This window comes from Gadus morhua, chromosome 22 (genome assembly GCF_902167405.1).
Source record: "Gadus morhua chromosome 22, gadMor3.0, whole genome shotgun sequence".
Classification (NCBI taxonomy): Eukaryota; Metazoa; Chordata; class Actinopteri; order Gadiformes; family Gadidae; genus Gadus; species Gadus morhua.
In genome coordinates this window covers 7,213,035-7,239,556 of record NC_044069.1, presented here as the reverse complement: position 1 = coordinate 7,239,556, position 26,522 = coordinate 7,213,035, and the positions used below count along the sequence as shown (strand labels likewise).

Sequence of the window (26,522 nt, the reverse complement as noted above, 5' to 3'; positions counted from 1 at the left end):
AGCCGAGTTATGTAAGCTGGCATTTCCCTGATAGATGATAGGACAGCAACCGGACCATTGCTGAACTGCCAAACTAGTTTCAGTATCCATTTTAAGAAATGGTTAGTTAATATAATAAAAAAAATCCATATTGTTATAACTCTTGTTGTTTCAAGCGAGGGCATCTACTCACATATGTGTGTGCATGGGTGCATGTGTATACGTGTGTGCGCGAGTGTGTATATCTATGTGTGCATTGAATGTGTGTATATGCGTGTTGGTGTGTGTGTTTGCATCATTTTGTGTGTGTCTTTACGATGCCTTTGTGCGGCCTTCAAACCGAAGCCCCAGTGTTTATTTGCGCTTCGAGGGATTCCATGTTCAGGACAAGAAGAGGAAGGGCGGGAGCACCACAGTGGACCATAGTTTTCCAGATGTTGTGTAAAGGATGTGAGTTCATTCCCTCTTAAAATAACAGTCTTTAGAAGTCAACAAGATAGCCCAGTGTATCGGCCACACACACGCGGGCGCACACACACACACAAGCCAAATGGTGCACACACACACACACAAGCATGCAAATATGCACACACACACACACACACACACACACACACACACACACACACACACACACACACACAAATAGCTTGCACAAACACACAAGACCACGCATGTGCACAAACACACATGCACACATATGCACATAAAGGAGGAGAGAACATGAGAGAGATTGTATTTTCGAATGGACCTGTTATTGTTTTGTATGTTTGTCTTTTAGTCATTCATAATTTGATTTTTTTTTCTCATGAATTTCACAAACGTAGCATTCCTTTGTACACATTTCCTGCTGACTAAAATAAAGCACAGAAACACAGAGAAACCTTAAAGGCACGTACAGGAACTGAAGAACCCCACTCAGCACTTATACTCTGGCCTGGATAGTGTTTCATCGTCTCATGACAAGAGTGCTCTGGTATCTGGCCGAGAGGTCAGATAGACACTTCTTCCTACGCAGTTACGAAACCAACTTAAGACCCCATTTAAACTGCGACCTACTCAACTGTCAGGGCTGACATGTGTTGCGTTGTAACCAATGTTCCGAGTTCATTGTTGTAGAATTGATCTATATTCATCGCTTAAAAGCAGCATTCCCAAAAAAATACTTATACTGTATGTGTCTTCTTCAAGTCCAGTTTTATTGTACAGCCCTTACTCATTCTCAGTCAAAAAGCTTCACAGGCCCAACAGGTGAAGTCCTGTTGGCCTGAAAATGTTAGGAGATGGAAGAAAGGATGGCCGATCTCCCCCCATCTCGGTCTTCCGAGAGATCATTTCCAGCCACTTCAAACATTCACTCTGGGTTTCAAGACTAAATCTCAGTAGCAGCGTTTCTTAACATGACCTGAACTGTTCAATAAAGCCAGGCATCCCACTTTAGACGATTTGAAATGTGCAATTGGTTCTTGTTACATCATATTGTTCACAATTTCTTCCAGTGAAATGTGGAGCTCCAGTCCTTAACCCATGGGCGCTGGTACTCCACACCTATCCAAACAAAGATGAGCTGAAGGCGCCTGCGGCTCCAAAACAGATCGCGTACATGGAAGTCAGACGTCATCTGTTATCGCAGGCCAAGAAACGAAAGAAATGGTAGAAACGAATCGCGTGTTTACAGCCCATTAGTGGAGTCTCTTTAGAACAGACCCCAGCAGCAGAAACACAGTCTGAACAGAAGCAATATGTTTTCAGTAGGATGGAGAATAATTAAAAGCGTATGGTTATCACAGCTATTTGGCTGCTTTTAGGAAGTTGCTTAACTGTTGAAACGAATAGCAAGGCCATGTGTCAGTAAATGTAAATCTGTAAGCAAATAGTTTTAGAAAAAGACATTCATTCTTATATGTATGCACACACACAATTATAACATATATATTTATTATTACTAAAAAACATGTTTTCATTAAATAATACCGTTTGACGTGCTTGTTTGCCATCAACACGACTCCCCCTCAGTCGTGCTCCTGTGCTGTGTCCAGACTGATGATGTCATCCACCTTTCCACAACCTGGACCCCACCCCCCCCCCCCCCCCCCCCAGCACCACTTCCATTGTCCTGACGAGGACACGGAACTCCGGCTCGCGCCACTGACCCCCCAATCCCACCTGTTTCAGCTGTGGGACCCATCAAGAGCAATCACGGCCATCACATCCCCTTCCTGCCATGGGAAAGTGGCACTCCAACAATCCCCCTGCCCCCCCCCCCCCCCCCCCCCCCCCTTGCCACTGACCATCAGCCAAAGGGAGGGGACATCTGGAAAAGAGGAGAGGACACACAATGCGCTGCGCTCCCCCCCCTGGACCCCCGGACTCCCTCCCTAACACGCCTGCCAGAACATGAGAAATTGGGAAAATGTTTGACCTCCTGACCCAAGGTCAGGGAATACATTAACCCCCCCCCCCCCCCCCCCCCCCCCCCCCCCCCCCACTCTCCACTCTCTCCGGGCATGGTTCCCAGATTTACAGGACTATGCATTCCTCCGAAGGACCCCTGCCAGCCCCCCGGTTCATGACCCATGGGGGTTCTAACGCCCCGCGGAATGCACTCGGTTCTGGGTCTATACGTCTGGTGTTCATCCGGAGCGAGGCCGGGGTAATGGGTGGAGGGGACGGGGGAGATGGGACGAACACGGGGATATGGGAGTCAGGGAAATGTAAAGACCACGGTCCTAGAATGGAGAATTAATGCTGCCTCATACCCACCCAACCCCCCGCCCCCCCCCTTCCCCATGATGTCCAGTGTTTCACTTCTCACAAGTCAACAAGATAAGGATAATAAGAATGTATTTGATCTCTGTTTTTCAACCAACCAAAAAGGGAAATCTCTCGTATTCACAACAACCACGACCAAAAGACAAGATTTAAATTTGGACACATTTTATTCAATATCTTTCTGCATTTTTTTTGTTACATTTTATTTGTCATTCATTTCACCACAACAATGCTTGGTATCGAATGAATATCATCGTTGAAAAAAAGAGGCATATAAATGTTTCGCTTTGGCAACACGGTTGAGAAATAAGATAAGAAGTGCAGGACGCGCCTTCGCTGGTCTTCTGCGCTCATTGAACTGAGCCCGTCAGCGCCGGGGCCGTCCGGCAAACCTACTCCTTCACGTACGTCCTCACCGCCACCACGTCGCCCATCTTGCATTTCTGTGAGGACGAGAAGGCCCGTGAAGAGGTCAAAGACGGGAGGTCGGGAGGTCGGGAGTTAGGGAGGTCGGGACTCGGGAGTGAGAAGTGGCCCAGTAGGAGACGACGAGGGAGTGGACGGCGGTCACCGCACTCGATTTCACCACCGATGCGTTACTCGTATTTGAATTTATGATTGAGGATTGAGAGGTCAGATTACACATTGACGCCTATATTTAAAATGTAATTATTTGGTAGATTTGTACAAGGTTTGAGTTTATTCTAAATAGCCCTTTAATTGGATCAGATAAAAAACATACCATGACTCGCGGTATTTAAAAATAAGAAAGAAAAAAGATAAGGGTAGAGGAAATATGCATCTTCAAGCAAATTCTTAAGCAACATGGAATGTTTAGTGTGACAAAACAAAGTGTGGGAAAAAAAGAGCACTCACCGCTACTAACTTTCCATCCTCGATTTCCCTCTCGATGAATGTGTCCTTGCCTTCCCAGGTCTGTTTCTGCACAAGTTTGCCATTATCCATGGTCACCACGGTCTGCGAGAGGCACAGAAAGGGTTTATTAAAGCAGCTCGGGTCAAAATACACTTGGGATGTGTTTTTTTTCTTTCCCCTTGACCCACCGTTGTTTTCCTGTCATCTGCAGTCGTCTCCTCAAACGGTTCGTTGAGCTTAAACTTGATTTCTGTTGTTTTGAATGTACTCTGCGACTTCAGGCAAACCGTTCCGTCTTCTGAGGTCACGACCAGATTGGGCTTGGTACGGTTTCCCACCTGCCGGGTTGCAAATCCAACACCTGGATCGGGTACAGGGCACATAGACATTAATGCAGCTCAGGCACTCCTTCAAAATTACTCTTTACGAGTTTAAAACGGACTTTGCTAAAAATAACAAAATACATCACAGAAAATGCTGTTATTTTATACATACAAAGATTTCAAAAATAAAACATGCACAATAAAACCATTAATCTTACCGATTGCCTTCATGTATTCATCGAAGTTTTCACTGGTGACCATCTTCCACGTCCCAACAAACTGATCAACCATCTTTGCAGCCTCTGTGTTATGCTAAGCAGACGATCTATAACTGTTTCCAACCACAAGTCAAGCCTCGGATGCGAGCGAAGCACTTTAAAGGGAGATGCGGAGGACACGTGAAGCCTGGACCGGGCCAATCACAACCCCCGACGTCACAGCATCGAACTTGGGGCGATTTCTGCCCAACTCAATTTTAGTTGGTGACAGGGATTTTTGGTAGCACTTTTTTTTTACCTCTGTGCCAAATTGAGTTGTAGCCCACTGTGACAAAGGTGGAAGCTTGCATCACTGTCTCTCAAATACCAGATTAGGGAGGGGGGGGGAAAAAAAGTCGACCGTACACAATTTTATCTTCTTATGTTTGCATTGAGTCATCCTTTTTGGCAGACTCGTTCATCAAAAACGGGTTGCAGTTGGTCGCTGCACGAGCACCGAGACCCCGTGTAGGAAGCATGCAAACACTGGAATGAAAGTAATTATGTAGACAAAGGCATAATGCATGCACACACGCACGCGCACACAAACACACACACACACACACACACACAAAAATCATATAGCCTGCTTCATTCTACGCTACATTTATAATATAACAAAACAGTTCAACATGTACTCTCTTTTCAGCAAGCTGCACGCCACAATTTGTTATGAACTTGTATCTTCTTGTGAATTTCAGTAACCAGCAGAGGCCCCCACTGCCTGAACTGGAACCCCCGGGCCCCCGGCCGGGTGAGTGGACAGTCTCTGGGGCCCTCTGCTGGTCAATGCCAATAAAGAAGAACCAGAACCATGGGACTTTTTGTTTTGTGTGTTATTTTTGTGTGTTCATTTTATTGAATCAACGGACAGTCCATTTCATTTTGCACTATACATAAACAATAATTACCACTAAGCCATGTTAGATAAAGCATCATGCATCAAAATATCATGCTTCAGGGTACAAAATCAAATAAAAAATAACCTAACCAAATAAGGACAGAAATGAACCCATACTGAAAGTCCTATTGAGGTTTATGTCCGAAAGTGGCCATTTCTGTGAATCTGCTTTATAAAGTCTATCAATCACTGAACAACAACACCTCAGTGGTAGGGATCAGACTTGGGTCGAACCCGCTGAAGTCTTAGAGAATTGATCTTACAGTCCAGCTCATCCATGAAGCCCTCATCCACGGACTCAGCATCGGTCTCTCCCGCCTCCCGAGCCGGGTCCCCGGTGGGCAGAAACACATGGAGCTCCGTGCGCTTCAGGGGAAGAGATGCAGCAACTGAAGCCAGAGTTCGGCAGCAGCCCGGAAGACAGGGTCTCCCGACGACAGACAGACCCTCTCGTGCGGACGAACCCCGACCGTATCGCATCACCGACGGTCGAAGTTCAGACCAGATCTCCGATGAGGTGATGCTCTCAGAGGGAGGCCTCGAAGGTGGCGTCTTGGGGCTGGGACGGATCGGCTGTGAGAAGTGGGTGTAGATCGGCCTGTGGTCGTTCGGGTTGTGCCGGGGGAGCAGACGCGTCGCATCGGAGCGGCGATGCCTCGAAGGGTTGTAGGTATTGCCGGGGGTCATTGAGGATGACTTGTTAGGCGGTGGGTTGGAGGGCGGCGGTTGCTTTGGGAACGAGTTAGGACGGTGGTGTTTTCCTGAGATGTGGACGTTCTCCCCGGGAGAGAAGAGGGAAGGCTCACAGAAGCTGCAGGGTTGAAAGTTAAATTGTAATAATATTAATTCAGGTCTTACAGCGTATATAAAGTACTTTTGTATACTTTTTTTTATGAAGTACGTTTCTCTCGCCTTGTTCTTTTGTGGGTTTACTAAATTCCTTCTCGAACTTGGAGATTTGAGACATTCAAATGTGTGGAGCAACAGGGGAAATAGTCATATTCTGTTCTATTCATCACCATGTTTAAAGCCTTTTGTAATTGTTTATCCAATGAAAATACATTTGATTGTAACAATTAAAGTTATCTGTTCCCATTGTGGTCCCCATTGGATTTATCGCAGTCTCACCTTGCTAAATTCGATTTTGCGCCCAAAAGAATTGAACGCCAATGGCAAATTCAAACAAAGAACCCGTATCGTATCGAGTATCCCTTGACCCAGTTATCGCATATCACCTTACCTCAGGGAGACCACAGGGGTCTTCCTGTGGGGTCGCTGGTCAGCAGTGAGCGAGGGAAGACGCACAGGGTTCCTTGGCCGCCCCCCCGGGCCGCACGTCGGGGGAACGGAGCTGGAGAGGAGGTAGGAGAAAGTCCGGGACCTGGTCTTCTGCGGGTCCCTCCTGTGCCAGGGCCCACCAGTGTCCAGCCCCAGCGCGGAGGCAGGTGGAAAGGCTCGGCTGTTGGTCATGCTCATTGCGGGAACCAACTGCGTACTCTATCCGGCTGTCGTCCATCTACCCTACAGATTAGGCACCTAATTCGCGGCAGGTCCGGCAGTACCTCCAAGACTCAACTTCTGAGCCATATGGTCGTGTTTTCTTCTTTAATTGAAGGACTTTGAGCTATCAAGACGGGCTCCTATCCCCTTGGTTGGGTTGGTGCAGCAGAAGCCTACCTGTGCAGTAGATGGAGCGTGAATGGCAACTGTGGGTGTTTGGGAGAGTATAAGACGGGGTGAGAACAACTTGATTAATCATTGAAGGCCATTAATGATGCATGGCAAAGGCTGGTCAGGTGGACATCACCCACATTACTTCACCTATGTCCCCCTTTCAATGTTTTGCAGGTCAGCTTACAGACCTTGGGGAAGGGGGGGTTGCAGGCCAGGTGGTGAGTGGACAGGGGCTGAGGGAGCATGGACTCATCCTCTAGGAAACCAAGACCAAACACTGAGTCAGCGTTAGCCGGCGATTGGCCTTTCAGGTCACAAACCATACTTGACCGCCAAATCTGTGCCCGTTTTCATGTCTTTGTACGTACAAATCCGTACAAAATAAACCAGACCTTAAAGACAAGTATCTGATTTCTGTCTGCCAAATTATAAAGAGGCCAAGTTTAGACCCAACATTCGGTCCGGCTCAACAGCTTTCCCGACCAGGGCCATTTCATCACTGCTGGAGAACGTCTTGCGTCATCCACTCTGGACCACCCCAGCAGGGTGGACAGCCAGCCTCCAGTACCCTAGGTGTGACTTGGCAGGGGAAACTCTTGCCCTGGAGGCTTCTTCAGCAGGGCCTGGATTCACATGATCCGGGGCTAGCCACAGGCACCTGTTCCTCAAGGTATTCATCCACACCAGTCGATTTAAATCTAGAACTATCCGATTCCCACAATAAAAAAATAGCCTCAGGATTGTTTTACTTAGGCTTAAATTATAAACACATTTTTTCTTTGAAGAATGACTGCTTAATAATGTGTTTCTGCATATACTATATGAACAAATGTTATGATTTTCTATAGCTTCTACAATGTCCATTTCAAAAGAGGTTAGACTAAACCAAAAGGGATCAGTTTAAAAACTTTTATTTTGAAAGCATTCAAAGCATTTGGGACTTCCAGGTGCCATTGAAGTTGCCTTCCCTCTTCTCTTGTATTTCCTGCATCTGCAGATCCATCTTCAACCCTAACGGATGGAAAGTGGCACAAATGAACAACAAGCCAAGGAACCCAGACTTAACTAAACATCATGTACTGAACACTAGCCAGGAATTGACTAATGTTCTGTTCTACATGGCCCGAAACCGGACATGCTTACCCGTGGGTCATCCGATCAGCCCTGCAACTCGAGTCCAGTGGTCTCCCACGGCTTCTCAGAACACATGAATAGCGTCTTCGGTTTAGCTAACAAAGGAAACAAAATACTTTTTTCAAATACATTCGATGCTCCATTAATAGGAAATACAGCAAGATGAAATTTGGGTACTTTTACCAAGAGATTGCCCCCCCCCCCTTTTCTTTATGACAAAATTAATTATTTATACACCAGTTAACTAGCTGTGGCGAGCCCTGCCTGGATCTCGCAAGCTTACTTAGTTTTCCCTTGTGACGTTAGTCTGTAACCAGACCAAAACGAGGAGCTTGCCTCCAAACTAAATGCGGTCGACCAATAAGTACACCCAAGGGAGTGATGTATTTGATATAATTTTTGTTGATTAATATACATAAATGCTGCTTTGGAATTTGATTTATTTGACCACAACAAGGTTTTAACCTTAATGAAAATGGTAGAGTGAACGGTTGTTTATGGCATTTACTTTGACTCTCCGAAGCTTATCCAATCGTCTGCAAATTAAGGTTGCCTGGCAAAGCCCCTGAACAAACACTGGGGACGACAGACTTTCCAGCCCTAAGGAGCATGGTCTGACTATGGTCTGGCTTTGCGAGGCTACGCATTAACAGTTCATGAAAGATGTCAATTTGTTACCTTAGATTGTCACTGAAGTCGGCCCAGCCATCGACCAGCTCAGCCACCGCTGGCCCCCGGCGGTTCCTGCGTTGAGAGAGAGACACAGTAAGAGAGAGGCCTGGCCTGGACCACTACCCTGCTTGCACGCAGAGAACACGTCACACCACAGAACATCCAACCTGTATCAACACCTTTTCTGAGAGAGAGAGCGTTTGTGTGTACAGAAAGCCAACCAATTAACAGACTTTGAGAACCAATCCCAAACAAAATAACTGTTCTTGGGTATATGGTTGTCATGATCATGCATTACATGTACGAATCTAAGGAAAATTGTGCATAGTACCTTTAGGGCGTTTTGAATGTTGAAAGTGCAATGGCGTGGGTATAGTGTACAGATCGATGGTACAGTACATCTTTCATGGAACTGCAAAAAAGTGAACGAGACGACGAGGAAGCAGGACAAACTGCCACCATCCAAAGCTCTGGCAAAGGTCTGGAGTATGCAGCGGTGCTACAGAGCCAGGGCACGCCGTACTTGGCGACTGGATGACAACGTCAGGAGGGTGTTACTGACACCTTATGGAGCTCAGAGGTGCACCTTTACGGAATACGGTGACCTCAGTGCGCCTGCTAGACCAATGATTCTTGGGGCCTCGGGTCAGCGAGCCCTTCCAGTGTTGGGCCGGGAGGGGGCCATCAGGGGCCACAAGGGTATTTCTGGCATCACACTCAGAGGAACAAACTGGAGGGTCAATTGTAGCCAATCAGGACTATGACTTGAGGAACAGGAAATGGATCACAGTGCAGATAAGACACAACCTTGCAGCTCCTGTGAGCAGAGTCGTACGGCATACACAGATTATAGCGTTGCTTCAGGTCAAAGAGTGCTGCTTAGACACTGAAGCGTAACAGCACAGGTACTTTTACATTATTTTGTACAGGGTGAAATAACCCACAGAGGGGAAGTGCCACAAGTCTATGAAGAGCAGGGTGTGTCCCTTGACAAAATGTCTGGCTGGTCACTGGCATGACACGAAAAATAAATAGCGAAGACTGGTAGATTTGGCTCAGTGCAGACTAAACAGAGAGAAGGCACTACACATGCACCTTGGAGCTCATCATTTCACAACTAGGCACACACATGGCAACACACGCACACATACACACCAACGCAGCAGAGACTACCGTAGAAGGACCCTCCCACCCCTGAATCTCACTAGTCAATGTTTATAGAAGAGGTCCAGAAGGATTCACAATTCTGTGTTAGTGAATTCTTGCTGTCCCTCCTTTAAATTCAAGCCATTTGCCTGAACAATGATTCCTACAATGGTATTGCATCAAAAGGTTTGAATAAGAGGATAGAGAGCATTAAGATACATTGTGAATGTTATCACAAGCTTACTGTGTTTAAATAAACATAATAGCCATTTCACTACATCGGTCAAGGATGGTTCCCAGTTTGAACTTGACACTGCCCTGTAACCAATCACTTGTCCACCTTTGCCAATACTGATCCATATTTACATGGATTGATTGATCGGAAGTGACTGGCTCTTACGGAACAAACCCAATTTCTATTTATTTGGGTAAAAAAAAGTTAATCAAATACTAGAACATACCAACAAAGATCTTAATTTTATCTAATGCTAACGTTTAACGACAAATGGCATTTTATTGCGCAAATACTTGTTGGGCAATCTCAAAGATTTTTCGTTTCGTTCTCGTCGGCAAGAGCTTTGGCACCAAGTTGTAATTTTACGCAGTGATAAAAAGGATGGCAAAACCAACACCTAATTTGTAATACTTCAAATGCGAAGACCTTGGTCAGTAGGCTATATGCCAAATCCCCATCACCTCATTCGTGGATGGATAATGACTTGTCAGACAATTATGTACACGAAGATCTACAGATTTCCACACTAGTATCGTTAGACTGGAGGGGTTGCGGGGGTAACAGAATAAAATGAATCTTGAGGAAATCCTTGTCCGTATAGATTTCCTCGGCCGTAAATTCGGCGATACAATTTAAGTCATCCATGAAATTTGCCTCAGATCTTTTGGCATCTATCAGTTCATTCGCTAGGTTTTTTGAGGTGTGGCTTGAGTTATTGGATATCCTTTGAGTGAAGTATTGGGGGAGAACCAATGTTGCCCACTCACCCTTCCGTCCCCAACACACATACACACATTACAGAGCTTGAGGAAAGGGGGCAGAGCCCAGACCCGGGTGAGACATTGGGTAAAAAAAAAAAAAAGTACAGCAGCCCACCCAACAACAAGCCCCTCAGAAAAGTTGATAGTTCAACTCACCCTTCGATCCCAGCCCTTTACCAAACCGCTTGCTTTCCCAGTCCCGCTGGAGCCATTTTGATACTTGACTCGATGGAGATACAGGAGTGAATCCAAGGACCACTGTCGTTGCCAACCTTACATGAGCCAGTGACCGAGCCATCCACCATACAAGCCTGTAGCTCAATCACCATTGCTGAACTACCACCACAACACTCACACACTTGCACAAGGAAACAGTAAACCATTGCCAAAGTTACACACAATTAAAGTGAGAGAGAGACAAAAGAGATCTGCACTGTGATGCCATTCTTCTCAAGTGTGATGCCAGAAGCCCTGTATAGGTCACTTTGCAGAGTGACCAGAGTACTTCACAAAGAAAGAGAGAGAAAGACAGAAAGAGAGAGGGCAGTTAAGTAGTGTTGTAGGGTGAAAGGGGAGAAGGGGGATCTTTGAAATCATATCTTTAACATGGATGGACACTTACCTTCAACTTGTTCAGCTGATCTGTGTTAGCATACCTCTGGCTGCAGTGCAAACAAGTCCAGGCTCTACTGTCCACTAACTTCTGCTGAAGTACCCCTCCGCAACGCAACCCAAAAGCCGGGGGGCCTCAACCCTGGAATGGGGCAGCCTGTCTGTCAGCTGGCTGACTGCGGCTATCCAACATACCCCGCATGATCCCCACAAACATGTAGGACGCACTCGCACAAACACACACAAACACACATTGTTCTTTTCTCAGCAGTAAGAGATTACTGTAGTTTGGAAATAAAATGGATCTGGCTGCCACTAGTTTCTGCCTACTGAAGCTCTTCTGAATATCTGAAAAGTAGGACTAAAAATGTTCCTGTTGTTTCTTGATCTCCTGTATCCCTAATAGCATTACATATGTTGACATTTTAGGAATACTGAGATAATTAACATAAAAAGGTAGGATTTAGTATAAATCGTCTGGCCCCTAAACTCACTAATGCTATTTGTAAAAAATGTATATATTAGGATGTGGGAAATGTCTTGAATATGGTGCGATAATGTAAAGTATATTACTGTTAAAGAGGTAAAGCAACATAATATTGTCAGCAAAGTGTTTGCATCTCTCAAAACACTACATCGAGCTGCGGTACAGCTTTTATCCCCTAAAAAGTATTTGGTAAACGTAAAATATATGACTTTGCCCTGTGGGTCTTTGGGGATATCCATTAACCAAACACTGCTCACAGCTTTCCTCAATTCTTCTTTCTAAAAGGAGTAGCAAAATGTAGCAATTAGGACTTCTTGGTTTGGAAACTCGCTTTTGATATTCCAATCTTTTATGATGATCAAACCTGTCAAAAAAAAAGAATGTACATGACACCAAAACAGACATAACATGAAACGTAAAGATATATTTAAGCAATTTCTTATTTTTTATCTGGATTAAGAGTATCTTTGATATTTGTCATCCTCCATGGTCCATTTATGTTTTACACAAAGGATTGTACATCTTATCCAGATTCTAAAGCCTATCAAGGCAAAAGGTTGGTCATATTTGCCCAAATATGCTCTTGTTAAAATCCTCTTATTTCTCAATATGAATATTTTCTTCAAGATCTTAAAATGTTAAAATCCGTATTTTAGTTTCATGCGATATATGTAACCACCGAAAGGACAATTTGGAAATGATAATGAATAATAAAAAGTTTTAATTGGTTGGATCTTGAATAATGTCAACTATTGGGAGGAAATATTTGATGCCTAGGAGCAAAAGCGAAAATTTTCAGTGATATTTTATTTAGTAAAGTATCATTCTCAAAATGGCGTGTTTATTAATTAATTCTGCATACCATATAAAAATATACCATAGTTCTATCAGAAGAAGTGTGCAATAAATACGACTTTATGGTATGGTATTAAAATACATATATTTTACATAATATCCTAACTTAAATGTATGTTTGGATAAATAGTTCTGCCATTTGACCTCAAAAATAATAAAATATAAAAAAAAGGGAATTAGTGCTCATGATCTTATTATGAAATGATTTAGGCGTTTAATAATTATCCGTTTTTTAACAACCCAACTCGGGTCTGGTGTTTCCTACAAGTCTTGCCATAAGTAAGCAAACTTCCTCCCCAACAGCTGATTGGGCATGACCACAATGCTCTAATATAGTCTTGGTGCAAGTCTTCAGTAACACAAGACTTGAATTCACTTCACAAAGTTGTAAAGAAAGAGTAAGCTACAGACGAATAGCAGCTTTTAAGAAAAACGAAACTACACAGCTGTGGCAAACATCGCTCTTGATATGTCACAGAAATTCGTAAATCACCTCAAAAGTAAGCTGGCATCAAAGCCAATGTTCTTACAACTGATTGATCAAATACTTTTGCAGTGCTTTTTGACCCCCACAATCGTTCCTACCAATAATAATGGTGTAATCAGATCTAATTGCCTGAAGCAAGGCTCCCACATGGATGCAGTTAGTCTCAAGTAAAATAGAACAATTACTCAAACACTCACTTGAGGGTGTTAACCAGAGCAACACAAACAAGCATTCGAGGCTCAATGATAAAGTTCAATACATTTATTCAGACTTGTGAAGGGTATAAGGGTTGTCCTATTCTAACATGACGGCAAATATGTCATCACTTGGTTTGATTGAGAGTCAAATGTAACAATGTCTTTCTTGTCTAAGGCAGTTCACTTAAGCACCTCTGCTGCTTCCCTATGAAGCTGTATAGATGATTCACATTGTGAGGTTTGCCTTCTTTCAAGCAAGGCTGAAACATTGAATTACACACCAACAATATTGAATTGCCCAAGGAAAAGCCGCAGCTTTTCACAATTGTTGCAAGATGATGATCGTTTTGACATTTATGTTAAGATTCCCCAAAATTATCTAAAATGTAGACATTTCAACATGAATGCACCAGTGTCTTCAAGTCTCAATTATAGTTAATAATTGGCATTTGGTTCTAGCATACATTTCACATTTAGCAACTCCAGATAAGAGTACCAAAGGAAGTTTGATAGATGCAAAGTTGTTCCAGGGAGAAATCTATGAATATCAGCCAAAAGAATTGCAGATTCTGCTGACAAAATCATTTCTTTTTATAGATATTTGGAACATGTCTGATTTAGTATATTATTTTATAAGGGACGTGCACAGGTACCTATCGAAGAGGATACACCTCAAATAGTTAAAGGTTGGGTATGGGATTTGCGAAACGTCAGCAGATTTTGAAAATACACAACTCAAATGGTCCTACCCCCTCTCCTTCAACGCTGACTCTGACTCCACCCATTCCAAGTACCTGGACGCGCAATCATGCACGAGCGCGAACACAGATGCGCGAGAGCGAGCCAGGCTAGCGTAGGTTTTCGTTAAACAACATGGCAACATTAAAAAAAAACATGGGGATGGTGGCGTCTTGTCTGCCATGGAAATTGTCATCTACTGCTAGGTCCAAATGTGGATTAACTAGTTCCAGTAGCTACCGCAGGATAACAACAAACAGGAGCTTGCTCTGGGTCACGAGCTCTGGGTCACGAGTACTGCACGAAGGGGTCGCGCGCGGGGGAGGGGGAGTGCAGTACGACCGTTTGATTGACGTACTTACTGTCCAATGCAACTCGGTGGCTCTGGAAATCATTGGTTTGAGTTTTTAGAGCCCTGCCCATTCCACAGATGATTGACTTGTTTAATTTTCATGTCAGTACTTCTAACTCAGTGGCTGTAAGTGGGTTATGATAAGGATTTCAAGTAATTTTGCAAAAATGGCCAAAAAAGCGAATTCCATACCCAACCTTTAAGATCAATAATTAAATGCCATTTCTCAATTAACTTCCATTGAGATATCTTAATCTCCTGAACAACGGGTCATGGTTTTATATAGACGGGACCCTAAAATGGAAATGAGAAATTTTAATTGCAAACACTACAAAATATATAACATGTCGACTAGCTGCAATGATCTAACTAGACCTGTGCTAGTCAACAGAAATTGAAAAAAATAATTCAGTTCAGATCATAGCCTCGCTGTGTAACTTACCTAGCATCAATACTAGGATCAACTATTTTAAGAGAAATTAAATTTTGATCAGGAACTCGCATCAGAACTCTTTTTGGACTTGTGCCGAACCTGTCATTTCAAGAATTAGAAATGAGTGGATATGGATAGCTTATGTGGGACATTTTATCTGGTTTAAAAATATATATTTTTAAATATTTTTTTTCCCTGTGCTGGAACCAATTTTTGTCTTTATTGTATCACATGCTTTAATTTCAAATGTATGGCAAAATAATACAGCCATAGATAGAAAGGTGAGAAAATGTTAAAATTTTTACGTCACGACCACTCACAAAGCATGATACAAGTGTAGAAGGAAATAAATGATATATGGGTCGGATAGGTACCAACCACGGACCACAGTTACATGGTCCCTACTACTACTACTCCAAATTAAAATAATGAAAACATATATTAGGTGATAATAAATAACTTGCTGTGCTAAAAATGCACAAACACTAGGAAACTTGAATACAACATTTATGACTCAACAAGGTTTGCCCTTAGAGGAACTACACAAACAGGGCTGCCGCTGCTGGCAAAATGGCTGCCAGGGCCAGCGTTTAAAAGCGTGGCTTCTTGGCAGGTCCATCAAACTCTTCGCGGCCCCTACCAAACCCAGGGTTACCAGGACCCATCCCCCTTGGACCTCCCTGGGGGAAGCGCTCATTGCGCTGTTAGGGGAATCAGTTTCGTATTCAGGCAACGAGGGGAAAGGGGTCAATTGTGATGTTCAGTGTGACAGCACACAATTCATGTCCACGGGCAGGAGTGTAGCAGCATTAAGAGAGTGAGTATGTGTTTAGGTATGTGCATATGTGGCAAGAGGTTGTTGTTTTTTTAGCGAGATCAGTTTTACAACACAACCGGCAGATGACACATCCGAAGGTACCGTTCGTTCCAATATGGAGATCCACAGGTGCCACAGGTTACATACGGAGAAGGAAGAAAGGGTAATGCTTTCGTTAGTCAGTGCCTACCTAGCGTGGGACTCCAGTGCATGCCAGATGGATCTACCAGCCTCAATGCTGGCACCTCAAAATAGAAAAACATTGAACTACCAAAAAAAGGTGACTTGATGTATGCTCCTTCTTGCTCCAGATGTGAACGAGCAAATGTTACATTTCACGAGATATACCTGTATATACCACCAAATGTGAATTTCCCCCCTAAATGTGTGCAGTTGGATGCAGTTAATGAAAATATGAATGAAAATATTTGCTAGCAAAAAAGATTTCAATAAAGCTTACTTTTCAATCAATGTTTCCCAAAAAAGGCTGACAAAGTAAACTAATCTTAATGGTGCATCTACATGCATTTACTGCCAACTGGCAGGAAATGCATCAAACTATTCAATCAGTGGAAGTACTGTGACAGTGCCAGAAGTCAACCAATTGATAATTGGCAGAAATTGACCCCAGACATGATGGAACACAAGTACGTCAGCAGCACATGAAATCAAACACCACAAATGGACATTAAGCACAAAGACTTTTCAGATGTGATGGTCGTTTGTTTCCCATTATTCGCAAACCATCCAGACTAGTGCCTTGGGAAAGGACAAATCAAACAACACCGTTCAAATGGATCCAGCTTCAGTCTCAGTGACCTTTGCAGGAAAAAGAAAATCAAAATACCTCTGCCAAGAATATCAACGTATCAGAATGTGCCTAATTTATTGGTTGGCCAAAAGCTACATATAACGTATGTCAATTTGCCTATGTGTTGCACCTTTAACATTTGAGAAGGCCGTTGGCGGTGGACTGAGAACCTATCCAAAAAAGCCTGGGTCCAAATTCATATCTCTGGGTACGCTTAAAAAGTGGCAACCCCTTGAGACCATCAATGGAGAAAAAAAAACTGGAATACTTCCTTGCAGAAACTTTTTACAGCCATGGCATTCAATAGATGTGGTAGTGTTGTGGCCGTTGTTTGCCTATATGCAAATTAAATGCATCGTCATTCCATTGTTTTTATTTGCAAGCAAAATGGCATGTTTCCCAAAGGCCGAAACACACCAAAGCTCATAGGCAGAGCTCATCAGCTTTCAATCCGCTCCATTGTTACTCTAAGAGCACTTTCAGAGCTCACTGCGTAACCGCAGTTTTGTCTTTCAATGATCGATTTAAGTGGACTTCATGAGTGAGTCCATCCGGGATTCAGGGCGCACTCACACTAGGCGATCTGTACCGTGCCCAAGTCTGTTTGACACCTAGTGTGCCCCTAAAGTCTTGATCGATTGGCTAGTGTGAGCACCCCAACCGTACTCAAGTACAGTTCAATTACGTGGCCTGAGCACACTTCGGAGAGGTGTGCTCAGGCTGGAGAGGTGTGCCCTGAGCTGGATGACTATGCGTCATCCAGCTCAGGTTGCGTGTCCGTGCGTGTGCATGTGTCGGCTCATTAGCATCTGTACCATGGCCTGAGCACACCTCTCCGAAGTGTGCTCAGGCCATGGTACAGATGCTAATGAGCCGACACATGCACACGCACGGACACGCAACCTGAGCTGGATGACGCATAGTCCATGAGACCCTTCTACCCCTTTACACGGCGGCAAGCGGTTGCGGGCCCAGTTGAGATTGCCCAGTGTGAGCACAGACCAGCGGCACAGCAGGGGGAGGGGGGGCAATCGTACTTGAGTACGGTACAGGTGTCCAACGGACTCGGGCACGGCACAGATGGCGTAGTGTGAGTGGTCCCTCAATATGGCCCCCAGCTTGCCAAGGACGCAAGAAAGGTCAGTATCCTTTGTGCTCTACACAAAGTGTGTTTCAGCCTTAAGAAAGTGTAAAAAAGGTAATTGGACAGAAAATTGGGTAGGGAGGGAGTCGATTTTTAAATATCAAAATCAAGATTTTCGTAACAAAAGAAATCAGTCAGAAAATGTCTGATATCGTAATCCAATACCATGGTTCAGTTCTGAAGCATGCACGTGAGAAAAATGGATGGTGTAGTCCAATGTCCAGGTCTTATTTGAAATATTGTCAGATGATGGCAGTCTAATATTAATTTCCAAAAAAAGATTCTCATATAAACCGTGTGCATGCAACTTAAAAACATCCTGGCAAAAGGCCAGGAACTCGGCAAACTCGAAGATGGTCACAATGTTTGCAGAACATGCAGAAAGAAAATCGCTGCAAAAGTCTTGACCATCTTCAATGTTAATTGAATCTTTCATGTTAACGAGGCATTGGCTACATATTTTTAATGTTTATGCAAACAAGGCATGCATAGTAAGGCTAATTGTATTTGTGTATTTCAATAGGAGTCTTGGTGAAATGATTTCAGTGCGGGTATCAGTGCTGTGTGAACATTTTCACCGTGATAAATGTTCATACAGTTTCATCACTAGCTTAATCCTTGTTGTAGCTAATGTGAATTGTAGACCAGCAATGTAGCAAATCGGATATGTTCAAGAGCACAGATCTTGAGGCTCAATTTGATCTTCAGAGATCATCATAGGTCCAGTATAGTACTACAGGTACATGAGAAGGGAATGCACCATGGCTCAGCTTGGCTCCCCAGCAGTTCAATAACACTTGCTCATTTCGTATTTTAAAACACCAGCAAACAGTCAACCCACACTAAAACCTTGATTGCTTGCTTCCAAAAAAGTTCCTGAAGAGGAAATGAAGAGGTTACCTCTCCAGAATATTCAAAACATTCCGGCATTATTACACAAAAAGCAGTTTTGCAAAAGGACTTCAACGTTGCCAACCTAAACCGCTACAAAGTTCTTCATGTACACCCCACGAGTAACAATATATTGGCCCCGAGGTCAGCGCTTTAACAACTCCCAAAAAATGACACAAAATAAAAATACAAAATGTTATCCTTAGAGACGTCATTTTGTCTTGCCAGAGAAAGTGCCTGTCTGGCTCAGAGAAGACAGGACTTGCAATAGCGACCTACTACACAGACACCAGGGTCTTATGAGAGTGAGCAGAGCCCTTCAAAAGCTGGTCTACAGACTGTATCATTTCACCCTAAAGAGAGAGGTCCCTGAAACGATCAGTTTTAGTGCAGGTTGACTGTTACTTGACTGGGCAATAAAGAAGTAAGCTCTCACAGGATAGCAACTGAGGGGGGCTTGCCTGGCCATTGAAACACCTGGTAAAAACACATCGGCAAAACCGCTGGGAGTGCGCTCCCCCGGGATCGTCCGCAGATCCACCACCGGATGTCAAACCTATGTCAGACCCCTGGCCGTGCTTGGCCTGCAGGGCTTATTCAACAAAAACAATATCTTCTGCTGCCAACATCTTCTCCCAACAAGGAGAAACATAGCCAGAGTTGCTATTGGTAACTACGGATGTTCCCAGGAGCGGGATACCTTACCATTTCGTTGGGAATCATGCCTCCAGGAGAGGGTCCTCCAATCCCACCCTGCTGTCCCTCAAAGCCCAGTCCACCCATGGGGAACTTCTGGTTTGGAGTGCCAAAAGGCATGTCTAACAAGGACAACATGACTACATGTCACACATTTGGAAAAACAGATTTCAGAGGAAAAACAAAAAGGAAAATGTCAGAAACTGCCCCTAAGGGCTTCATTGAAGGAAGGTTTTTGACTCGGTTTTTCACTCTGCAGCCTACTAAGCTATATAAACAGCAGGGAAAGAAGCTTATTAACTTCAACATGTTATGACCACCGTTGTGTACGGTAGCAACACTTTCCATGTTTTTCTTTATTTTTTTATGTGACTTGGAAACTTACAAAACCTTGGTCAACAAAGCCGTTTTTGATCATAGAAAAGGTCAGTTAAATATAAGGGGTAGCCTTACTAATAACAATGTCCTTCATCTCTATGCATACCTTCCAACAATCTTTCTAGCATGTCTGTCTGCCTCTTTGTCTGGTCTGCTTATATAATAAACAATGTATTTTTAAGATGTTGGGAAAATTTCCCCCTGAAGGACATTATAGGATGGGGGACCGGTCAGCAATTCTTTTTTGTAGACTACACCAGTAACGGGATGTGATTTTATTGTTCACATTATTGAAATCCTTATTGATTCAACTTTGTCAAGGTAAAATTAAGCTACAAGCTACCTGAAATGTTATGCATTACCACTTTACAGTATGCAAAAGTAGGATATGCGTGCCAAATAGTGATTCATAAACGATATTGGATAAAATGGACTAAAATGTTGGCCCATGTGAAAATATTCAGTAATCACTCACCAGCCAGGCCCATGGCTCCACCTTGATTCATTCTCATATCGCGTTCCCTCTACAAGAACAAAGTAAAACATGAAAAGTAAGTAAAACACACTTCTTACCAAAAGTCCATTCGTCAAACACATACTCGGATTCCAAGTTCAAACTTAGGCCGTCATGTGGTTTTAGGTTTCACTAGGAGTTATAATTCCTGATGCCATGGAGGTGGACTCACGCTTTCCATGAAGTTGCCCATGCCCCTGTACTTCTCCTCACGCTGGCGCCTCATCTGCTCCTCCACCTCCCTCTTATGGATCATCTCCTCCTCTCGCCGGCGACGTTCCTCCTCCTGCCTGCTCAAGAGAAACCACATCAATAAGACCTCGAGGACTAGAAAGACGGCAGGGGACACCCACAGCAAGCTTAACGTAACTAGTAGTTCTGGTTCTGAATTTATTAAGAGACATCAACATTTAGTGTTGGTACTAAGAATGGGAACTGGATGGATCCATGATTCGAATAATGATACAAATATTTTATATCCAGGAATATTGTAAAGCGGAATCTGTTACAATCTCTAGCATGCTGTCCTAACAGAAGCTCAATGCCGATACCAAGATGAAACTGCATCATGCCCACCTGATCTGCATCTCCTTCCTCTTGAGCATCTCCTGGCTGTGCATCTCCTCCATCCGCCGGAGCTCCTCCTGTCTCCTCAGCAGGTCTGAAGACCCAAGAACCACTCAATCAACACCACGCGGTACCAGCAGCCTGGTTAAGCTTGCCAATGTAGGTGAACAAGACACCTGACACAACACCGATTCTGGAATAAGACTTGAACAGAGACTGGTCTCAAAGGTTACGAAATATCCACATATGCTGAAGTACCTAATAATGAACCAAAAGGTCTCTGCGGTTCATACAGATACAGATACACATTAAATCATCAAACCTGTTCAAACTCGCACACAACGTCTAACTGATCACTGTTTTGATTGTTTGTTTGTTTTGTTTTTGTTTTATTTATTTTTATTTATTATATTTACTTATTTTATTTATTTATTTTATTTTATTTTTTTCCACAATGTCTTGTTTTTTTAAACGATTTATGATGACTATATGCTCTGTAAGGTGACCTTGGGTGTCTTGAAAGGCGCCTCTAAATTACATGTATTATTATTAAATATAGACAATGACCAGCTTAAACCAGTCCTGCTAGACCACCGGTGTTACACAATTGGATCAACACTGACCTTGGCGGAGGAGGTTAGCCTGGTGCTCATGGAAGGCATCTTCCATCTCACTCTCCAGCTTCTCGCGGGCCTCACGCATGTTCTTGTCCACTTGCTGCCTCTGCTGCTTCTCCATCTCGTCCAGGGACTTCCAGCGCTTGGAGTACTCAAACTCAAAGGTCCCCGGCCGGGCGAAGCGGGGGGGCTCCTCGCGCTCCCTAGTGGCGAGTTAAAAGATTAGATCAGCAGTTTCCAAACTATTTGGATTCATGGCTCACTTAAAAATCTCAGAATACGTATAACAGTGATGATCCAACTTTGGTTCTAAGAATTGAAAGTATTTAATTTCAGATGCATTTCACTCACTCACCAGACATTACATTATGGTTCAACCAAGACATTTCCAATCTCCAACCCTCATCCCCCACCCACCTCACAAGGACCATCTGATGGTCAATAAACCATGATTGGGATGGTTGACATTTGCATAAAATAGCCCTAATCAACACATCGCTGTGCACCTGGCCATAAGCGAACCCAAACCCCCACATCTTTAGGATGCAAATTTGAACACAAAAACGAAAAGGCACACGACCTGATTGTTTTCTAAATTCCCTTACTTTTGGTATCTGGGGTTCTTCTGGGCCAGCTTCTCTGGGAGGCCATCTTCGTCATCGTACTGTTCCAGGGGCTCGACAACCACTGGCCGCGGCGAACTGTGGGATCGGAAGACAGAATAAATATATGAATAAAGGGGCAAGACAAATGGAACCAATTCAATTTCTCATGTGGCCAAGATGGACACGGAATTGCTTTTTCCACATTTCAATAAATCCCCAAATTGGACTTGCGTTGTGAGCAGGAAAACGCCCTCGTTGCAGCGGTCCAGGGCCTTTCTGGCCGCGGGTTTGGAGGCGAACTCGACAAGGCCCTTGCCTGAGGAACGGCCGCGGTCGTCGACAATGACGACCGCCCTCTCCACCATGCCAAACTGGGAGAAGGCCTCTTCCAAGAGCTCATTGGAGACGAAGGGCGAAAGGTTTTTGATTGAGAGGGCCGCAGAGTGTGTGGCGAATCGCACACGCAGTGGTCTGCCTTTCATGGGCGTGTCGTCCAGTTCGGCTTTAGCAATCTCTGCCAGCGCTCTCGACTCCTACAATCGACACCAGAATGAGATGAGACAATTTGGAAATGACCCTGCACAAAAACACTATTTTTTTTAAACCCAAATATAATTGAATCTCTATGACCTTACCAATCGAATGAATCCAAAACCTTTGTTCTTGTTAATGAAGACTTCGCTTGGCTCTCCATACTTGGCAAACAGTTTCTTGAACTCCTCATCGCTGATATCGTTGGGCAGGTTACCAATGAACAGACGGCATCGCTGCGTGTAGGTCTTCTCACCGGGTTTGAGAAGCAACGATAAAGTTGCTTTGAGTTCCTGCAGAATTGTTAAAATGCACGTCAACATTAATGAAGTATTCAAAAGAACCATCAACATTTACCATAACCAATACTTACATATCTTAGTAAAACATAAGGCAGGGCTCTCAAGTCTCACGCATTTGGCGTGAGACACACGCAATTCAACACATGCACACTTTCACAAACCACACTTCGTATTTCTCCCGCAGAGAAATTACCAGGATAGCGCCCGTAATTTGGGCCGCTATTTAACAGTGGAACAGGTAGGAATCAAATGTGTTTCCCGTACTTAGGGTAACCAGACGTTCGCTTTTCCCGGACATGCCCTCTTTTGGAGACACTTTAAAAACAATGGGTGGCGGAATTTCTAAATCTTTTGGGATTTTATTAAAGCCTCATACATGTTCACATTGAATTTGCGTTGCGTTGCGTTTCTCTGGGTCATTCACAAACTACTTAGGCTACGCCCTCCCCTACTCAGTTCTGTTCGCTTTGCATTGGTGAAAGTGAGTAGGGGGAGCGGCAGTGGTGTAGTCTACGTGATACGCAGGTATACGCCGTATACCCACTAGGAACGCACCAGGATTTGCGTATACCCACTTACAAATGTGCACGGATACGTATCAATCGTCTTGTGACAGATCTTTCACTTCCGTGTTTATTTATCGCAAATACCGGTTGGGTATAACTGCAATAAAATACTTTAAGCAGGGGAAGTTATCTCCTACATTCACCATTCATAAAATCCCCCCTGCGCGCTCGCGCTCTGCCTTGTCTCGAATACGAAGCGCGAAGCTGCCCCTGCATCTCTGCACGTTAGTTGGCGGGCCGAGCCCCTCCTTCTCGCGTGCGTGTGCGTGTGCGTGCGTGTGTGTCCAGTCCTCCCATATTAATGTGTAAACCACATAACAAGTAGTCAACAGAAGACAATGTTTTAATCCCACTTTATATCTCCTTGTTACTTTTAGATGAGAACCCCTGGCCAGCCTTTCAGACTGGGTGTCAGGCTAGGGAATTTAAAAACAGGCATCCTTGGTTAGAGTGGAGGGAAAATAAGTTAGGTAAATGTCAGCCAACATGCATGGTTGGTATACACAATTGAAATGCATAATGTTAATCACTATGCAAATGAGAGTATAGCTAATTCATGGTCATTACACAATTCAATTACTGTATGGTATGTTAGATAACAACAGTAAGAGCTCAAATTAGAGAAATTGAAAGAGTGAAACATTAGTCTCCTCCTTCTCATGCACTGGTTAGCCATGGTTGTAAACAGTTCATTAAATTATTTTGAGTAGATTTTGTCCAAGTTTAGCATGTGCTATTGCTACTACAGTATACAAAGGACAACTTGTCATTTTTGTGTTCTATTTGTTCATACTGTTATTAAAACTGATAAACCTACTCAGCTTTCCATGATTGTTGATAATCGTTATACTCTTAAATCATTGGTGAGTGTGGTGCGACACCCCATAAGCGCCACACACGTACACTTACCGGTGGGACGGGTTTGTACGAGGCTGGGAGGGAATCATCACAGTATACCCACTACAATAAAATAGACTACACCACTGGGGAGCGGTTAAGTAGAGCCTTCAGATTGGATAGTTTGACTTACTTAGTTACCGTCATGTTTTGTATTTTTTTTTTTTTACCATTATTGTTTTATAGGGACAAACATTAACAAATTTCTCCTACAGGGGATTGATAAAGTTCTATCTATTGAACAGAAAGAAACACTTGGTCATACTTTACCACAGCATTGGCCTACTGAATGCCACAGATACATTTTAAGCATTGGACCGAATGCCACATAAATATATAATTATGTTTTTGCACGTTAGCAACGTTTAAAAGTTCTAGTATATGCCTCTACTGGTGTTGCTTAAGCCAATATACTTTTGAGGCAGTGTTGTTTCCACCTGTGAGACCATGTTGGTTGTTTCTGAATGTTAGTGTTAAGGGCCAATAATGTTTACTATCATACATTAGTCACCATGTCTGTGGACACATTTGTATGCAGTCACTTGTTAATACACCCCCCCCCCCCCCCCCATTCCGAATTGGTTGAGTGACAGGTGACAGTTTTGACCTACATTTGAATATATCCGTCACAAACACTGTGTAATTAACTCTAACTACAAGTGAATATCAATATTAAAATATTTAGACAGGGTGGGGGCGAAGCTGTCTTAAAGATGTTACATTGTGTAGATTTACTAGATTAGACGATAACCGATGCGATACGACAGCTGTTTTTGACACAAGATGGCGGATTTTCAAGAGTATCTTTGGGGGCGTTTGTCTGTAGTCACAAGACGTGCCGCCGGCGGAGTTGACGGGCATCTACAGAAGATTGTAGGTCGTTAAACCTCGTGTCAAACACCGCCCATAAGTGCTACTCCGAGTTTACAATTCATCACGGTTTCCATCTGACACAAACCTCTGTCTGAGTGCTGTCTGATTAGCTATCCACAACAAATATATAGCACCAATATAAACAACCATATTTGATACTAAAGCAGCATAAAGCGACAGACTTCGACAGTGACAATATAAGCAGTGTTAGAGGACAGTATATTCGATAGCATGTCGTTCATGTTTAATAGTATAAAACAAGAAACGAACCGTAGGGTGTCCACCTTCTGGTCCACTCTCTTCCTTGTGCACCTGCTGCTGGGGCCTGGGTCTGTTCATCTGTGGAGACTGCTTGTGGCCTTGGTGGCTCATCTGCCTTTGCTGCTGGCCGTTATAACTGTTCATCTGAGGTTTCGGGTGCTGGTGCTGGTTCAGATTTCTATTGGCCTGGGTGGGTTGGGGCGAAGAGAGGTTCGGTTTCGGTGGAGGCGACGAAATATTCGGCTTGGGTGGAGGGGATGAAATGTTCGGTTTCGGAGGAGGCGATGAGATCTTCGGTTGGGGTACGGGGGTCACGTTAGTGGGAACCTTCTGTTGTGGCTGCTCCTTCTGGTGTTGTGGTTGTTGCTCCTTTTGCTCTTGGTCCTTTTGTTGTTGTTGTTGTTGCTCCTTCTGCTGTTGTATCGGGCCTTTCATCGTGAGAGCCGGGCCTGGTGACGGAGGAGGGATGATCGGAGTGGACTGGGGCTGTTGTGGCTTCTGCGGAGGGGTGTGTAGTCCCTGGTTACCGTTCGGCGGCTTATTGAAGTTGTTACTCATCATGGGTCCGCCTCGGTTCTGGTTCTGGTTCCCGAAAGGGTGATTCCTGAAATGTGGGTTCCCCATCAGTCCTCCTCGCATTGGGCCACCGGGGCCGCCACCCCTGCGTTGCTGAAAGTTGTTCATTCCTCCGCCGCGATTCCTATTGAATCTATCTCGAGACATTTGCTATGTCTCGAGTTATCGTATGGTTAAAATCGAAACGCTGGATCCGAGGGGAATTGTCACGGAAATCGACGCTTTCTCTGAGTTCAATATGTAGGTCGGCGATTCACTCAAAATGGCGAAGGGCAGTGATAAACGGGACTAGACCAGACTCGATGACCAAATAGAAGGATCCGCCTTGCTGCTTCCCATTGGTCGTTAGTTATTGATGGGCGTGGAATTAGTTAGTTCGATAACGTAATAGCTAGATCAATTAATTAAGCCCTAAGGAAATTGAGGCACTCAGAATCGCAATACAACAATTCAATTTCTTACAATAAAAATACAATAGCAATAAAACCAATAGAAAGTGGCCTGTAAAAAGGCCTACCTACACTATCCATGAACAGAGACTAAAACGTATAAAACAATATCCTGTACGAAGATGCAGTAAAGTAA

General features: G+C 43.9%; 2 protein-coding genes and 1 long non-coding RNA gene across 6 annotated transcripts; all 3 read right to left on the bottom strand.

The window, feature by feature from the left end:
- Positions 1-1,157: 1,157 nt before the first annotated feature.
- On the bottom strand, positions 1,158-2,215 carry LOC115536115 (uncharacterized). The gene is made up of 2 exons (XR_003974608.1): positions 1,954-2,215; positions 1,158-1,600 (listed from the first exon to the last, which is right to left on the bottom strand). It is a non-coding gene; the product is annotated as an uncharacterized LOC115536115 (long non-coding RNA).
- A 684-nt stretch (positions 2,216-2,899) lies between these two features.
- On the bottom strand, positions 2,900-4,425 carry LOC115535639 (fatty acid-binding protein, heart). Its single transcript, XM_030347014.1, has 4 exons — positions 4,169-4,425; positions 3,816-3,988; positions 3,628-3,729; positions 2,900-3,194 (listed from the first exon to the last, which is right to left on the bottom strand). Exons 1-4 carry the CDS (start codon positions 4,239-4,241, stop codon positions 3,144-3,146), a joined length of 399 nt encoding a protein of 132 aa, XP_030202874.1. The 5' UTR covers positions 4,242-4,425; the 3' UTR covers positions 2,900-3,143.
- Positions 4,426-7,677: 3,252 nt separating this feature from the next.
- On the bottom strand, positions 7,678-26,232 carry LOC115535637 (splicing factor, proline- and glutamine-rich). Of its 4 annotated transcripts, none has more exons than XM_030347010.1 (12): positions 25,371-26,232; positions 22,567-22,755; positions 22,163-22,464; positions 21,932-22,027; positions 21,333-21,529; positions 20,719-20,803; positions 20,315-20,432; positions 20,104-20,152; positions 19,260-19,390; positions 8,595-15,592; positions 7,926-8,011; positions 7,678-7,793 (listed from the first exon to the last, which is right to left on the bottom strand). In XM_030347010.1, exons 1-10 carry the CDS (start codon positions 26,082-26,084, stop codon positions 15,482-15,484), a joined length of 1,992 nt encoding a protein of 663 aa, XP_030202870.1. In that variant the 5' UTR covers positions 26,085-26,232; the 3' UTR covers positions 7,678-7,793; positions 7,926-8,011; positions 8,595-15,481. The 4 variants fall into 4 exon arrangements, with proteins under 4 accessions (XP_030202870.1, XP_030202872.1, XP_030202871.1 ...); XM_030347012.1 differs by having other exon boundaries at positions 8,595-8,660; positions 25,371-26,231; XM_030347011.1 differs by having other exon boundaries at positions 19,260-19,372; positions 25,371-26,231.
- Positions 26,233-26,522: the final 290 nt, after the last annotated feature.

Bases quoted from the DNA above. Each gene is read 5' to 3' on its own strand.
- LOC115535639 (XM_030347014.1), bottom strand. From the start codon at position 4,241: ATGGTTGATCAGTTTGTTGGGACGTGGAAGATGGTCACCAGTGAAAAC. The intron at 3,989-4,168 runs GTAAGATTAATG...TACCCGATCCAG, and splicing joins TGAATACATGAAGGCAATCG to GTGTTGGATTTGCAACCCGG. The intron at 3,195-3,627 runs GTGAGTGCTCTT...TCGTCCTCACAG, and splicing joins AGGATGGAAAGTTAGTAGCG to AAATGCAAGATGGGCGACGT.
- LOC115535637 (XM_030347010.1), bottom strand. From the start codon at position 26,084: ATGTCTCGAGATAGATTCAATAGGAATCGCGGCGGAGGAATGAACAAC. The intron at 20,433-20,718 runs GTGGGCATGATG...TCTCTTGAGCAG, and splicing joins AGGAAGGAGATGCAGATCAG to GCAGGAGGAGGAACGTCGCC. The intron at 15,593-19,259 runs GTAAGGTATCCC...TTCCCCTAACAG, and splicing joins GCATGATTCCCAACGAAATG to CGCAATGAGCGCTTCCCCCA.